Source organism: Phyllobates terribilis, unplaced genomic scaffold (assembly GCF_046119375.1).
Source record: "Phyllobates terribilis strain yellow unplaced genomic scaffold, ASM4611937v1 Scaffold_11__3_contigs__length_659146591, whole genome shotgun sequence".
Classification (NCBI taxonomy): domain Eukaryota; kingdom Metazoa; phylum Chordata; class Amphibia; order Anura; family Dendrobatidae; genus Phyllobates; species Phyllobates terribilis.
The window spans coordinates 319,812,571-319,829,373 of NW_027362771.1; the positions used below are offsets into that span (position 1 = coordinate 319,812,571).

At 41.2% G+C, this 16,803-nt stretch overlaps 1 protein-coding gene across 5 annotated transcripts in view; it reads left to right on the forward strand.

The window, feature by feature from the left end:
• Positions 1–16,803, forward strand: part of PPP6R2 (protein phosphatase 6 regulatory subunit 2) — a 111,076-nt gene that overhangs the window by 44,948 nt on the left and 49,325 nt on the right. For all 5 annotated transcript variants that reach the window (XM_073652582.1, XM_073652581.1, XM_073652580.1 and 2 more), the window contains 7 exons: positions 1,708–1,860; positions 9,157–9,357; positions 9,479–9,543; positions 9,820–9,935; positions 11,325–11,410; positions 14,782–14,862; positions 15,071–15,168. In XM_073652582.1, coding sequence (XP_073508683.1) covers positions 1,708–1,860; positions 9,157–9,357; positions 9,479–9,543; positions 9,820–9,935; positions 11,325–11,410; positions 14,782–14,862; positions 15,071–15,168 — 800 coding nt within the window. The remainder of the gene's footprint in view (positions 1–1,707; positions 1,861–9,156; positions 9,358–9,478; positions 9,544–9,819; positions 9,936–11,324; positions 11,411–14,781; positions 14,863–15,070; positions 15,169–16,803) is intronic.

Genomic DNA, 16,803 nt, shown 5'->3' on the forward strand with positions numbered 1-16,803 from the left:
GGGAGCAATGTCATCTGCTGGTGTAGGTCCACTGTGTTTTATCAAGACCAAAGTCAGCGCAGCTGTCAACCAGGAAATTTTAGAGCACTTCATGCTTCCCTCTGCCGACAAGCTTTTTGGAGATGGAAATTTAATTTTCCAGCAGGACTTGCCACCTGTCCACACTGCCAAAAGTACCAATACCTGGTTTAAAAACAACAGTATCACTGTGCTTGATTGGCCAGCAAACTCGCCTGACCTTGTATTTTCAAGAGGAAGATGAGAGACACCAGACCCAACAATGCAGACGAGCTGAAGGCTGCTATCAAAGCAACCTGGGCTTCCATAACACCTCAGCAGTGCCACAGGCTGATCGCCTCCATGCCACGCCGCATTGATGCAAAAGGAGCCCCGGCCAAGTATTGAGTGCATTTACTGAACATACATTTCAGTAGGCCAACATTTCGGATTTGAAAAACATTTTTGAAGCTGTTGTTATAAAGTATTCTAATTTACTGAGATAATGACTTTTGTGTTTTCATTGGCTGTAAGCCATAATCATCAACATTAACAGAAATAAACACTTGAAATAGATCACTCTGTTTTACAATGACTCTATCTAATATATTAGTTTCACTTTTTGTATTGAAGAACTGAAATAAATTAACTTTTTGATTATATTCTAATTTTGTGAGATGCACCTGTAGTATTCGAGAAGGGGTTCTTCAAGAAGCTAACAACCGCTTTAATTTGTGCTGAAAAACTGTCATTCGTGCCAGTCACAATATTTATTTTAGGGCAACACATATTGAACAGTCCTAGAATAAGGGGCTTGGTCTAAATTGTGATCCTGTTCACCACAATGACTGCACAATTTGGCACAACTTAGTTGGTTCAAGTAAACCAACTAATAGGTGATGAAAACTTTGGCCTCAGTCTTGGCTCAAGTCTTGATGAAGACACTACCTAAGTAAGATGCGCCAAAATCCTTAAGATTTAGGTACTTCTTAATGAATTTGGCACACTTTTTGACTGTTATGCGCCAGTGTAAGAAATTCATTCCATTCAAAGACTGTATCACATTAATTGTCGCCAATTGTGACCTAAGTTTGTGATGAATTTGTTGGCCATGTTTTTTACACCCACCCTCGCTAAGCTCCGCCCCTTTAAAAAAAATTTGCAATTGCAAGAGTCATAACATTTTTGCGCCACTACAAGTTGCAATGTTTGAAACCGTTTTATGCCGGAATTCTGGTGCAAACTATTTAATGAAACGTTTAACTGTCTAAAGTTATTTTCATAAATCTTCCTCATCATAAAACAGTGCAGTCCATGTGTAAACTGTCTAAAAGCTAAACCGCTTTTGTAAATCAGTCCCAATGTTTATAAAATGGGCTCATCTTTTGGCTGTCTAGTCTAAGTTTACACCACCTCTTGGTTGTGCAAACCTATATTTGTCACAGAATTCTTGCACACAGTGGCACATTCCATCCTACGTCCCCTTCTGTATACACCACAGCATTTTTCCATCTAGGACAGGACTCCCCCTTGTTGAGTAAGTCAAAAAACTATCTAAAATTTAGTGCAAGGCATGGCAAATTGTGGAAGAATTATTCACTTATTTTAAAGACAAAAGATTTTTTTTAAAGCCTCTAATGCTTATTGCTGTTTTATTGTAATCTTCAAAATGGAGTTTATAAAAAGATCTAATACTTTTTTATAATGCAGAAAGAATCTATCTTGACTACCATTGGTATTTTGGAAGAACCTTTGGGAAATGCCCGTCTTCACACTACTCGCCTCATTGCTGCCTTGCTTCAAGCCAATACGTCCAGTATTAACCAGGAGCTCTGCAGACTCCGGACCATGGATCTGTTACTTGTAAGTTTCTGAGAATTATTTATTATTATGTTTGTTATGCTGTCAAGATAATAATATATTTGTTATGAATAGAGGTAAATAAATGTTTTTGTAATGTTTACATCCTTTATTCTGTTTTTTTTTTTTAATATCGACACAATGCATGTGACTTGCCTTCAGGAGGAACCATGTTTTTGCTGCTTGTGTACATGTCTGTGTTAATATCAAGTTTTGGAAAGAGAATAAAATGATAAATTATCCAGGGCCATTGTGTTTGTTCATAAATATAAAGGAAGATTTTATATGAGAAAGGAATTGTTGTTCAGCAGACAGCTTCCAACTCGGGTTGTCGGAGTGTTCATACGTTTTCAGTGGCAAGAATGGAGAAAGCTGCAGCCATTTATCTTGAAAACAAAAGTAGTCGTTGTTGATATTCTATTACCCAAGCCTCCTCCTCCCTGACATTATCTCTTGGTAGAGGGTCAGGAGACCCCTATATATACAGTGGTGGCCAAAAGTATTGGCACCCCTGCAATTCTGTCAGATAATACTCAGTTTCTTCCGGAAAATGATTGCAATCACAAATTCTTTGGTATTATTATCTTCATTTAATTTGCTTGCAAGGAAAAAACACAAAAGAGAATGAAGCAAAAATCAAATCATTGATCATTTCACACAAAACTCCAAAAATGGGCCAGACAAAAGTATTGGCACCCTCAGCCTAATACTTGGTTGCACAACCTTTAGCCAAAATAACTGCGAACAACCGCTTCCAGTAACCATCAATGAGTTTCTTACAATGCTCTGCTGGAATTGTAGACCATTCTTCTTTGGCAAACTGCTCCAGGTCCCTGATATTTGAAGGGTGCCTTCTCCAAACTGCCATTTTGAGATCTCTCCACAGGTGTTCTATGGGATTCAGGTCTGGACTCATTGCTGGCCACCTTAGAAGTCTCCAGTGCTTTCTCTCAAACCTTTTTATAGTGCTTTTGGAAGTGTTTTTTGGGTCATTGTCCTGCTGGAAGACCCATGACCTCTGAGGGAGACCCAGCTTTCTCACACTGGGCCCTACATTATGCTGCAAAATTTGTTAGTAGTCTTCAGACTTCATAATGCCATGCACACGGTCAAGCAGTCCAGTGCCAGAGGCAGCAAAGCAACCCCAAAACATCAGCCATGTTTGACTGTAGGGACCGTGTTCTTTTCTTTGAATGCCTCTTTTTTTTCCTGTACACTCTATGTTGATGCTTTTTCCCAAAAAGCTCTACTTTTGTCTCATCTGACCAGAGAACATTCTTCCAAAACGTTTTAGGCTTTCTCAGGTAAGTTTTGGCAAACTCCAGCCTGGCTTTTTTATGTCTCGGGGTAAGAAGTGGGGTCTTCCTGGGTATCCTACCATACAGTCCCTTTTCATTCAGACGCCGACGGATAGTACGGGTTGACACTGTTGTACCCTCGGACTGCAGGGCAGCATGAACTTGTTTGGATGTTAGTCGAGCTTCTTTATCCACCATCCCGCACAATCTTGCGTTGAAATCTCTTGTCAATTTTTCTTTTCCGTCCACATCTAGGGAGGTTAGCCACAGTGCCATGGGCTTTAAACTTCTTGATGACACTGTGCACGGAAGACACAGGAACATTCAGGTCTTTGGAGATGGACTTGTAGCCTTGAGATTGCTCATGCTTCCTCACAATTTGGTTTCTCAAGTCCTCAGACAGTTCTTTGGTCTTCTTTCTTTTCTCCATGCTCAATGTGGTACACACAAGGACACAGGACAGAGGTTGAGTTAACTTTAATTCATGCTAACTGCCTGCAAGTGTGATTTAGTTATTGCCAACACCTGTTAGGTGCCACAGGTAAGTTACAGGTGCTGTTAATTACACGAATTAGAGAAGAATCACATCATTTTTCAAACAGTGCCAATACTTTTGTCCACCCCCTTTTTTAGGTTTGGTGTGGAATTATATCCAATTTGGCTTTATTACAATTCTTTTTGTGTTTTTTCATTGAAGACAAATTAAATGAAGATAATAAGACCAAAGAATTTGTGATTGCAATCATTTTCAGGAAGAAACTGAGTATTATCTGACAGAATTGCAGGGGTGCCAATACTTTTGACCACCACTGTATATTAGATGGTCAGCCAGTCCTGGCAAAATCCACAGGTTCGGCCAATTTTCATCTAATGTGTATGGGGGGTCCTATAGTTTAAGGATTTAAAAGGGTTGTCCCATGAACAAAATACACTTTAGTCAATAGATCTTGGAATAAAAATAAGTTCCACAATTGGATGTGTTTAAAAAAAATGTTCCTGTGCTGAGATAATCTTATAAATGTGCCCCTGCTGTGTACTGTAATGGCTGTGTCTGACCGTGCAGGAACAACACAAAAGAGAGTATACACGGCACAGACATTACAGCATGGGATCGCAGCTGATTCTTTCTGTAATAAAAATCACTTCTCTGCCTGTTTAAAAACATGTCCCGTGTTCATATACTGTCCTATCTGTATACTCTTATGTCCTTCCCTGCCCAGGGAATATGGTATATCCAACCATGTTCCTGTACGGTCAGACACAGCCATTCGAAGGGTCACATTTATAAGATTATCTCAGCACAGTAACCTTTTTTTAACATCTAATTGCAGAACTTATTTTGATTATAAGATCTATTAATTAAAATAAACTTTGTTCGTGGGAAAGAGATTGATTTCATTTTCTGACTGATACATTCCATATAAAGATCAAATGCCATTAAGAGTAAAAAATGTGCAATGATGGGGGGCATTGAAAATGATAAGTTTTACAATGGAATATGTAGGGGATAAGCTTTTTTTTTTAAATGTGACGAATATAAGTACAGTGGGGAAAAAAGTATTGGTCAGCCACCAATTGTGCAAGTTCTCCCACTTAAAAAGATGAGAGAGAGCTGTAATTGACATCATAGGTAGACCTCAACTATGAGAGACAAAATGAGAAAACAAATCCTGAAAATCACATTGTCTGATTTGGAAAGGATTTTTTTTCAAATTTTGGTGGAAAATAAGTATTTGGTCACCTACAAAAGTTCATCTCAATACTTGGTTATATATCCTTTGTTGGCAATGACAGAGGTCAAACATTTTCTGTAAGTCTTCACAAGGTTGGCACACACTGTTGCTGGTATGTTGGCCCATTCCTCCTTGCAGATCTCCTCTAGAGCAGTGATGTTTTGGGGCTGTCGTTGGGCAACACGGACTTTCAACTTCCTCCAAAGATTTTCTATAGGTTTTAGATCTGGAGACTGGCTAGGCCACTCCAGGACCTTGAAATGCTTCTTACGAAGCCACTCCTTCATTGCCCTGGTGGTGTGCTTGGGATCATTGTCATGCTGAAAGACCCAGCCACTTTTTATCTTCAATGCCCTTGCTGATGGAAGGAGGTTTGCATTCAAAATCTCACGATACATGGCCCCATTCATTCTTTCGTGTACACGGATCAGTCATCCTTTTCCCTTGGTAGAGAAACAGCCCCAAAGCATGATGTTGCCACCCCCCATGCTTCACAGTAGGTATGGTGTTCTTTGGATGCAACTCAGCATTCTTTCTCCTCCAAACACGACGAGTTGTGTTTCTACCAAACAGTTCTACTTTGGTTTCATCTGATCATATGACATTCTCCCAATACTCTTCTGGATCATTTAAATGCTCTCTAGCAAACTTCAGACGGGCCCAGACATGTAATTTCTTAAGCAGGGGGACACATCTCGCATTGCAGGATCTGAGTCCCTGGCGGCGTAGTGTGTTACTGATGGTAGCCTGTGTAACATTGGTCCCAGCTCTCTGCTGGTCATTCACTAGGTCCCCCCCATTTGGTTCTGGGATTTTTGCTCTCCATTCTTGAGATCATTTTGACCCCACGGGTTGAGATCTTGTGTGGAGCCCCAGATCGAGGGAGATTATCAGTGGTCTTGTCTGTCTTCCATTTTTTAATTATTGCTCCCACAGTTGATTTCTTCACACCAAGCTGCTTGCCTATTGCAGATTCAGTCTTCCCAGCCTGGTGCAGGGCTACAATTTTGTTTCTGGTGTCCTTCGACAGCTCTTTGGTCTTCACCATAGTGGAGTGTGACTGTTTGAGTTTGTGGACAGGTGTCTTTTATACTGATAAGTTCAAACAGGTGTCAGTACTACAGGTAATGAGTGGAGGACAGAGGAGCCTCTTAAAGAAGAAGTTACAGGTCTGTGAGAGCCAGAAATCGTGCTTGTTTGTAATTGACCAAATACTTACTTTCCACCAAAATTTGAAAAAAAATTCTTTCCAAATGAGACAATGTGATTTTCAGGATTTGTTTTCTCATTTTCTCTCTCATAGATGAGGTCTACCTATGATGTCAATTACAGGCCTCTCTCACCTTAACAGTATTAAGAGTCCGAAAAACAATGAATGCCAAAAATCAAAATAATAACAATAATCTTTATTAAGGTTTTTAAGGGTGTGTGCAGATGATCAGGAGCAGATGCGGGATTAACGCTGCGTGCTTATGCAGCGTCAAACCTTCAGTGGCCAGATGTTACAGCATAGTGGATGGGATTTGTAGAATCACCCGCGGACATGGACATGTGGCACATCTTTCCAGACCGCAGCATGTCAATTTCTCTTGCGGAGTCGCTAGTCTCCGCAAGAGAAATTTGATCAGTGCAATGTATTGAATGCGGTGTATCTGCATGGTTCAATGAACACATGCGGATTCACCTGTGTTCAATAACACAGCGCTTTGGAAGCAGCATAAAGTATGTTGCGTCCAAAGCGCTGCCTGTCTGGATGGTGTGCACAATAAAATAAAGCAAGATAAAAAATGGGAGTGTGGGACAACCACCCTTTCCCCCCAGTCACCCACGGTCTAACTGCAAGCTAGAAAATATAGAGAGAGTAGGCTCCAGAAAATGTGCACAGGTAAGAATTCACGATGTAGAGATGTATATAATAATACCAAAATAGTGGCAACAATGCCCAGGGAAAATCCTATAGAAAACAGCTGAAGATCAGAATGTAAAGTGATCATACACTTACACACGTGGTCAAAATTGTTGGTACCCCTCGTTTAATGAAAGAAAAACCCACAATGGTCACAGAAATAACTTGAATCTGACAAAAGTAATAATAAATTAAAAATCTATGAAAATGATCAAATGAAAGTCAGACATTGTTTTTCAACCCTGCTTCCATTGAATTTTTAAAAAAATGAAACTCATGAAATAGGCCTGGACAGAAATGATGGTACTCTTAACTTTTGTTGAACAACCTTTTGAGGCAATCACTGCAATCAAACGATTCCTGTAACTGTCAGTGAGACTTCTGCACCTCTCAGCAGGTATTTTGGCCCACTCCTCATGAGCAAACTGCTCCAGTTGTCTCGTGTTTGAAGGTTGCCTTTTCCAGATAGCATGTTTCAGCTCTTTCCAAAGATGCTCAATAGGATTTAGGTCAGGGCTCATAGAAGGCCACTTCAGAATAGTGCAATGTTTTCCTCTTAGCCATTCTTGGGTGTTTTTAGCTGTGTGTTTTGGGTCATTATCCTGTTGCAAGACCCATGACCTGCGACTGAGGCCAAGCTTTCTGACACTGGGCAGCATATTTCTTTCTAGAATCCCTTGAAAGTCTTGAGACTTCATTGTACCCTGCACCTTGTGCCAGATGCAGCAAAGCAGCCCCAGAACATAACAGAGCCTCCTCCATGTTTCACAGTAGGGACAGTGTTCTTTTCTTGATATGCTTAATTTTTCCGTCTGTGAACATAGAGCTGATGTGCCTTGCCAAAAACTTCCATTTTTGTCTCATCTGTCCATAGGACATTCTCCCAGAAGCTTTGTGGCTTGTCAACATGTAGTTTGGCAAATTCCAGTCTGGCTTTTTTATGATTTTTTTTCAACAATGGTGTTCTCCTTGGTCTTCTCCCATGAAATCCACTTTGGATCAAACAACGACAGATGGTGCGATCTGACACTGATGTTCCTTGAGCTTGAAGTTCACCTTTAATCTATTTAGAAGTTTTCCTGGGCTCTTTTGTTACCATTCCTATTATCCGTTTCTTTGATTTGTCATCAATTTTCCTCCTGCGGCCACATCCAGGTAGGTTAGTTACAGTCCCATGGATCATAAATTTCTGAATAATATGTGCAACTGTTGTCACAGGAACATCAAGTTGCTTTGAGATGGTTTTATAACCTTTACCTTTAACATGCTTGTCTATAATTTTCTTTCTAATCTCCTGAGACAACTCTTTCCTTTGCTTCCTCTGGTCCATGTTGAGTGTGGTACACACCATGTCACCAAACAGCACAGTGAGTATCTGTAGCCCTATATACAGGCCCACTGACTGATTACAAGATTGCAGACACCTGTGATGCTAATTAGTGGACACAACTTGATTTAACATGTCCCTTTTGTCACATTATTTTCAGGGGTACCATCATTTCTGTCCAGGCCTATTTTATGAGTTTAATTTTTTTTTAAATTTTGTGGAAGCCGGGTTGAAAAGCAATGTCTGACTTTCATTTGTTCATTTTCATAGATTTTTAATTTATTACTTTTGTCAGATTCAAGTTATTTCTGTGACCATTGTGGGTTTTTCTTTCATTAAACGAGGGGTACCAACAATTTTGACCACGTGTGTATATGCAATGGTCAAAGTCCATATATAAAAGGTGAAAAAAAACAAAGGCACTGCAAGCAGGAGATAGGGGATAAATACCAATAAGAGAGGAATTGGTGGGGCAGCCTGGGGTGAGTGGGGTACAGACCTGTTATTGTGCCCATATCTGCCTATCTGTATCATCTACTATTTATAAAGTTACAGAAAGGGGCCTTTAGGGTTTATATTGTTGAATTACTGCCTTTAATGCCTATTATATCAATACTATAGATGTGAATTTAATGGGGCCATATAGAGCAGTTTAGGGTCAGCCGTCGAGGACTTGGGGCGCCGCTGCTGCTGGTGTATTAGGGTGGCAACCTCCGTGGATAGGTAGTTCTTTTGTTAAGGGCTAAGCTTGTAGGGTGATTAAGTGCCCCCTGGTGATGCCTGGTATTGGATTAGGGCTTACATCATCTAAGTGCCCTTTCTTCTTTATCTCATTTTTTTCTGTTTTTTATATATATGTTGTTCAATTATTTTGGGTTATTTTAATGCAAATCTAATAAATTTATATTTTTAAAGGTTTTTTTCTGTGTTAGCCCTCCCTTTGTCTGCAACTTCTTAGTAACAGGGATCTTTTGTCTCCTAAAGAATTGTACATAATAGGAAGTATCTAAATTCTCCCTTCCATCTATCCTTTAGGACTTATTTTTTAGGTACACTTGGAATAACTTTCTACACATCCAGGTGGAGATGTGCATAGCAGCAATCCTCTCCCACTCTCTGCACAGTGGAAAGAGTTATGATGCTGTGGAGGAGAAAACAAACTTGGAGGCCCCTAATGGCAGCACCGAAAACGCAGAGACTTTAGTACCAGAGCAAGAGGATCTTATGATTACACATGTAAGTCAGAATATCCATTGTAAAATACTATGCAAGGTAAACAGCTATTGTGGGCTTTATTATTGTTGCTACTTCTATCTCAATGTCATCACATAATATCAGATATTTGTACCTGTTCCAGCTATTTCAGGAGTGCTGCTTGGTTCAAAGAATACTGGATGCATGGGAAACAAACGACAAGATTCAGTGAGTACCAGCAATTGCATCACAACTTACCATAAGCATCAATTATACTTCCATACAAGATCAATTCTATTGTTCTAACTATTATAAGCCTTTTTCATGTTTCCATGATGCATAGTGCAATAATTCTTGCCCTGTGAATATTACTTGCATATTGTTTTTGTGCTTTTATTTTTCTTCCGAATTCTTTACTGTTACAACTGTCTCTGAATTAGTAGGGTATTTCCTTTGCATCTCTGTATGCTAGTTTTGGAACTGACCACTTGTATTTGTATGCAGGGCTGAGGGAGGAATGAGGAGGGGAAACATGGGTCACCTAACTCGTATTGCCAATGCGGTTGTACAGAATGTGGAGAAAGGTCCTATTCAAATACGGATCGGTGACTTTACTACAGGTAATGTTATATGTAAACAGCCCGATTTTTATTTGTGCCATTTGGTGTAATATTCCAGAAGACATTTCACAATAATATACTGCCGTTAAGGGGAATCTGTCACCAGGTTTATGTTTCCCATTCTGAGGGCAGCATAAAATAGGGACATTGGGGTGTGTCACTTGCTGGACTTGCTGTAGTATTGCAAAAATCACTGTTTTATCTGCTGCAGCTCTGTCTAACCCTGTTCACACCAATAAGGGATTGTCCGGGACTTTTACAATGATGGCCCATCTTAGGATAGGTCATCAATATCTGATCAGTGGGGATGCGACACCCGATCAACTGTTCCCGGCGCAGGCAGTGGCCAGATGTGCTCATTTGAGGAGCTGCATATCACAGCTTCGTCAATGGTATAGGGGCTGCTTAGTGCACATCCTCCTTTTTATTGATTCTAATAGCGTGCATATGTGCAGTACCCAGCCGTGGCCACCATACAGTTGACAGAGCTGTGCTGTACAGCTCCGCAAAGGAGCACTTCTTGCAGCAGTCTGCACCCGTAACAGCAGTGGTGCAGAGTGTCGCACCCCCACCAATCGGATATTGATGACCTATTCCAAGGATAGGTGATCAGTGTAAAAGTCCTGGACAACCCCTTTAATTGACAGCTTTCTCCTTTCACTGTGCACATACAGAAAATTGCCAAGAATTGTGAACGGCGGGGTTAGACAGATGTCATGAACATTAATGACCACATTGCAAGAGCTTATCATTAAGACGACTAGCAGAGCTACAGCAGATAGAACAGGGATTTATCAGAACTACATCAACAAGTCCAGTAAGTGTCGCATCGCTGGAATCTGGGTTTCTGTCCCTACTTAGTGCTGCTCTCAGATGGAGCAGTGAAAACCTTTGTAGTAAAGGAAACCAGTCCTCTTTGGAAATCCTAGTACTGAGCAGGATGAGCTGTGCACATTTATATATTATCATTTAAGATATTTGTCTTGTTATACTTAGGAATCCAGTGGAGGTCCTACTTAGAGACAATCATCTTTAAATGCTAGTCATACAGCAAAGGCTGTCAATCATTAACTATAGGACCATGTACTGGACACATCTAAGCATCGAATGAGCAGGGATTTAAACGACTAAAGTGCAAATTATACTGAATCTTTTCATACATAATTTATAAATCTGCTCAGCACCTTCTGCTCTATAATATGCTGCACGAAGAGCAGACACCGTGTTCAGTGTGGCAGGTTCCCTTTACACAAAGTGTTTCATTTGACTTGAATGAAAATAATTTTTTGCTATGGAATTATTGTATTTTATCAAACACGTGTTGTAGGTTTTATAAATGTTTAGTAACAGTGGATTTTATGTAACTCTACTCCCCAATTAACTCCCTAGGACTCCCAGAGGACTGCAGGGGGAGGTGGGAAACATTTGTTGAGGAGACATTGACTGAAACAAACAGAAGGAACACTGTGGACCTGGTACAGTTACCATGATATTACTTACATCACATGTTTCTTGTCTGCGTAGTGTACTGTATTGTGTACTATGTTCAGATCATCATAATATGTATTACATCAGGGGTGGGGAACCTTCAGCTCATGGGCCGTTTGCAGCCCGCAAAGCTCTTTTCTGCTGCACCCGGGCAGATTCACGGGGACCGTAGCGCCTTACATTGAGAGCATGCACATGCAGCGTTCACTACTGAACGCTGCGATGTGGGCAGTGGAGGATTACATCCTGACACTGGCCAGTGCAGCATCGGGATGTAATTTGTGGGCGAAGTCAGCACGCGCTGCACTCCCAGTTTCACCAATGATGAAAACAGCAGCCCCAGCCTCTCCAGTGATGTCTGTATGCCCCCATGTCTCCAGTGATGTATATATGCCCCCATGTCTCCAGTGATGTACGTATGCCCCCATGTCTCCAGTGATGTATGTATGCCCCCATGACTCCAGTGGTGTTAGTATGCCCCCATGACTCCAGTGGTGTTAGTATGCCCCCATGTCTCCAGTAATGCTTGTATGCTTCCATGTCTCCAGTGATGTATGTATGCTCCCATGTCTCCAGTGTTGTACATATGGCCCCATGTCTCCAGTGATGTATATATGCCCCCATGTCTCCAGTGATGTACAGTATGTATGCCCTCATGTCTCCAGGGGATGATTATATGCCCCCAGCCTCTCCAGTGATGTATGTATGCCCCAGCCTCTGAAGTGATGTACAGTACAGACCAAAAGTTTGGACACACCTCATTTAAAGATTTTTCTGTATTTTCATGACTTTGAAAATTGTACATTCACACTGAAGGCATCAAAACTATGAATTAACACATGTGCAATTATATACTTAACAAAAAATGTGTGAAACAACTGAAAATATGTCTTATATTCTAGGTTCTTCAAAGTAGCCACCTTTTGCTTTGATGACTGCTTTGCACACTCCTGGCATTCTCTTGATGAGCTTCAAGAGGTAGTCACCGGAAATGGTTTTCACTTCACAGGTGTGCCCTGTCAGGTTTAATAAGTGGGATTTCTTGCCTTATAAATGGGGTTGGGACCATCAGTTGTGTTGTGCAGAAGTCTGGTGGATACACAGCTGATAGTCCTACTGAATAGACTGTTAGAATTTGTATTATGGCACGAGAAAAGCAGCTAAGTAAAGAAAAACGAGTTGCCATCATTACTTTAAGAAATAAAGGTCAGTCAATGCGAAAAATTGGGAAAACTTTGAAAGTGTCCCCAAGTGCAGTTGCAAAAACCATCAAGCGCTACAAACAAACTGGCTCACATGAGTACCGCCCCAGGAAAGGAAGACCAAGAGTCACCTCTGCTTCTGAGGATAAGTTTATTCGAGTCACCAGCCTCAGAAATCGCAGGTTAACAGCAGCTCAGATTACAGACCAGGGCAATGCCACACAGAGTTCTAGCAGCAGACACATCTCTTCAACAACTGTTAAGAGGAGACTTTGTGCAGCAGGCCTTCATGGTAAAATAGCTGCTAGGAAACCACTGCTAAGGACAGGCAACAAGCAGAAGAGACTTGTTTGGGCTAAAGAACACAAGGAATGGACATTAGACCAGTGGAAATCTGTGCTTTGGTCTGATGAGTCCAAATTTGAGATCTTTGGTTCCAACCACCATGTCTTTGTGCGACGCAGAAAAGGTGAACGGATGGACTCTACATGCCTGGTTCCCACCGTGAAGCATGGAGGAGGAGGTGTGATGGTGTAGGGGTTCTTTGCTGGTGACACTGTTGGGGATTTATTCAAAATTGAAGGCATACTGAACCAGCATTGCTACCACAGCATCTTGCTGCGGCATGCTATTCCATCCTGTTTGCATTTAGTTGGACCATCATTTATTTTTCAACAGGACAATGACCCCAAACACACCTCCAGGCTGTGTAAGGGCTATTTGACCAAGAAGGAGATTGATGGGGTGCTACGCCAGATGACCTGGCCTCCACAGTCACTAGACCTGAACCCAATCGAGATGGTTTGGGGTGAGCTGGACCGCAGAGTGAAAGCAAAAGGGCCAACAAGTGCTAAGCCTCTCTGGGAACTCCTTCAAGATTGTTGGAAGACCATTTCCGGTGACTACCTCTTGAAGCTCATCAAGAGAATGCCAAGAGTGTGCAAAGCAGTCATCAAAGCAAAAGGTGGCTACTTTGAAGAACCTAGATTATAAGACATATGTTCAGTTGTTTCACACTTTTTTGTTAAGTATATAATTCCACATGTGTTAATTCATAGTTTTGATGCCTTCAGTGTGAATGTACAATTTTCATAGTCATGAAAATACAAAAAATCTTTAAATGAGAAGGTGTGTCCAAACTTTTGGTCTGTACTGTATATGCTCCAGCGTCTCCTGTGATGTATATGCTCCAGCATCTCCTGTGATGTATATGCTCCAGCGTCTCCTGTGATGTATATGCCCCAGCGTCTTCTGTGATGTATAGATGCCCCAGCGTCTCCTATGTCAGGGTTCCCCAACTCCAGTCCTCAAGGCCCACCAACAGGTCATGTTTTCAGGATTTCCTTAGTATTGCACAGGTGATGTAATTATTGCCTGTGCAGGTGATGTAATTATCACCTGTGCAATACTAAGGAAATCCTGAAAACATGACCTGTTGGTGGGCCTTGAGGACTGGAGTTGGGGAACCCTGTCCTATGTGATGTATATACCCCAGCGTCTCCTGTGATGTATAGATACCCCAGCGTCTCCTGTGATGTGTATGCCCCAGTGTCTCCTATATGATGTAGAGATGCCCCAGCGTCTCCTGTGATGTATATGCCCCAGTGTCTCCTATATGATGTAGAGATGCCCCAGCGTCTCCTGTGATGTATATGCCCCAGTGTCTCCTATATGATGTAGAGATGCCCCAGCGTCTCCTGTGATGTATATGCCCCAGTGTCTCCTATATGATGTAGAGATGCCCCAGCGTCTCCTGTGATGTATAGATGCCCCAGCGTCTCCTATGTGATGTACCGATGCAAATCTGGAAAACCAGTTGTGAGTACTATCATTACTACCACCTAACATCATATGGTTGCACCAAAGAGAAGCAGATCCAGCTGTCATATTAGTGATGAGTCAGCTAATTGTTTGACCAAATATTGCAAGGTAATTTTCAAGTTGGTAATTTTGTACGACCCCCGAATGATGGTAGAAATATCCAAAATGGCCCTTGTCAGAAAAAAGGTTTCCCACCCCTGTGTTACATGTATGGGAATTAGGTCTGTAAGTGCTACTTGCATCCTTTTTTTCAGTGTTTTTTATTTGCCACATAAGAGGCATCATGCATTTCAGTCACGTATAAAATGACTCCGTGTATTTGAATGCCATTTTAGGTAAACACCCATCATCTACGCTCATCCAGTGAAGATGAAGATATTGATGGCGCTTTTCCTAATGAGTTGTCTGTGCAGCAGGTCAGTAGTTAATCTGGTTGCTATCATAGGTTTAATGTGGAAACTATCATTGCATTTACTTAGGGTGTACATACATATAGGATACATCTAAATATGATTTTTTACTTTTTTTTAAAAAGAACATTTGTTGTTGCTGCCATTTTTTTAAATCATTTAACACTGTTCCCTTGATAACCTTTTTGATTTGACACTTATTTCTGGATTTCAGGCTTTTTCAGACTACCAAGTTCAGCAGATGACTTCTAACTTTGTCGACCAGTTTGGTTTCAATGATGAAGAATTTGCAGAGCAGGAAGACAACATTAAGTAATTCACCTCCTTATCTTGATATTGTGTCATTTCTTAAGTCACATGTCAGTTAAACTGAAGATGGTCACTCTGAGTTGTGTGTGACAACCGAAAACTAAGTTTAGCAATGTTACACACACTTTTCAATGATAGGAGTTAAAAATGAACATGATCTTTGCCTGCAGCTGTCATTTTTAGGCATGAAATGCGGAGAAATCAATACTTTAAATATGTATGTAGGTTTTCCAAAAAGTGTACAAAGAAGACTTTCTCAGTTTAAAGGTCCAATTAAATGGAAATAGTTGTCAAACCAGATGAACGATCAGTGATTGAAAAAAAAATGTAGCCATTTTCCATCAAACCGAGGAGATGCCCATTCCTGGCTAGAATGCAATTATAATATCTGAACTGTTGCCTACAAGAAAATATCTGAAAAGTTTCAGACGACTTGAATACTCTAAACATAAGTTCGCCCAAATTTGTATCTTTACCTGCATGTGGGAACAGATCGGGCAGACACCCATTTTTTTCTGTTGGCATCTGGAGTATACATTACATTTAACCACATCTTCACTGCTTTTCCAAGACTTTTATAGCTATTGCCTGTGCATATCTGGAATTTAATAGAGGGGGAATGCCTTCTGAGCCCCCCACCAATTAGCACAATGAAGCACCATGATTCTGAAGTCACTAATTGCTTCCACGTGGACATTGCTGTACATACAGTTGTTTGTGTGCTTGATACTGCATCTCATTTCCAAATTAGGGGCAGATTCATCAAAGCTTTTACGATACTGCTTAAAAAGCTTTCAAAAGTTGCATAATATTGGCACGACTCTAGGTTGCTCTAAAATGTTGCTACTTTTGACTTTCTCGCACTATATTTTTCCATCTCCAACAAAGTGGTTGGAGTGTGGGTGTGACAACTGCCGAGCATTCAATTCATCATTATCAGCGGCTGTTCTATGCCTCAAATCTTATTCCAGCAGGGACTTGAGTGGGATTTGTGGCGCAGCACACACTGAGGTGCACACCAATCGTCTGACGCTCCTGATTCATGAAGCGGCGCAGTACGCTTCCTCATCAAGATTAATGAATCGGGCCTTTAGTCTTTTTCTCTTCTCAATTATAGGGAAACTATCAGCATGATTTTGTAGCCCAAGCTAATATCATCTCTGTTAATTCGCTGTAATGCTGAATAAATCCATACCTTCGTTTTAGCAATCTGTGTTTCCGTCTCAGATAAATCTCTTGTCCAATTTTTATGGTAATGAGTCACAAGTGCAGGAATTTGGCCCTGTACTTACCGCCTTCTGGCCTCTTTCCTCACCTGACTCCTGCCGTTGACTGACGAGCCACTTTTCTCTCAGTGACCTGCTCCCCTGCCCGAGATTTTCTGCAAGCGTCATTGCTTCCGGGGTGGTGCATTCGCAGTGATGTTCTGAGGACGTTGTGAGAGCCGCACTATTGTCCTTAACATACGTGATATTAATTTGGGTTACAAAAACCTGCTGATCGTTTCCCTTTTAGGTCTATTTACACGAACCGACCGGTGACGCTAAACGACCACTGATCATCTACATTTCGACACAGGCAGACCGCTCTTCAGATGCGCACTGATCAGTAATAGATTGCTCAGTGTGCAGGCTGCCA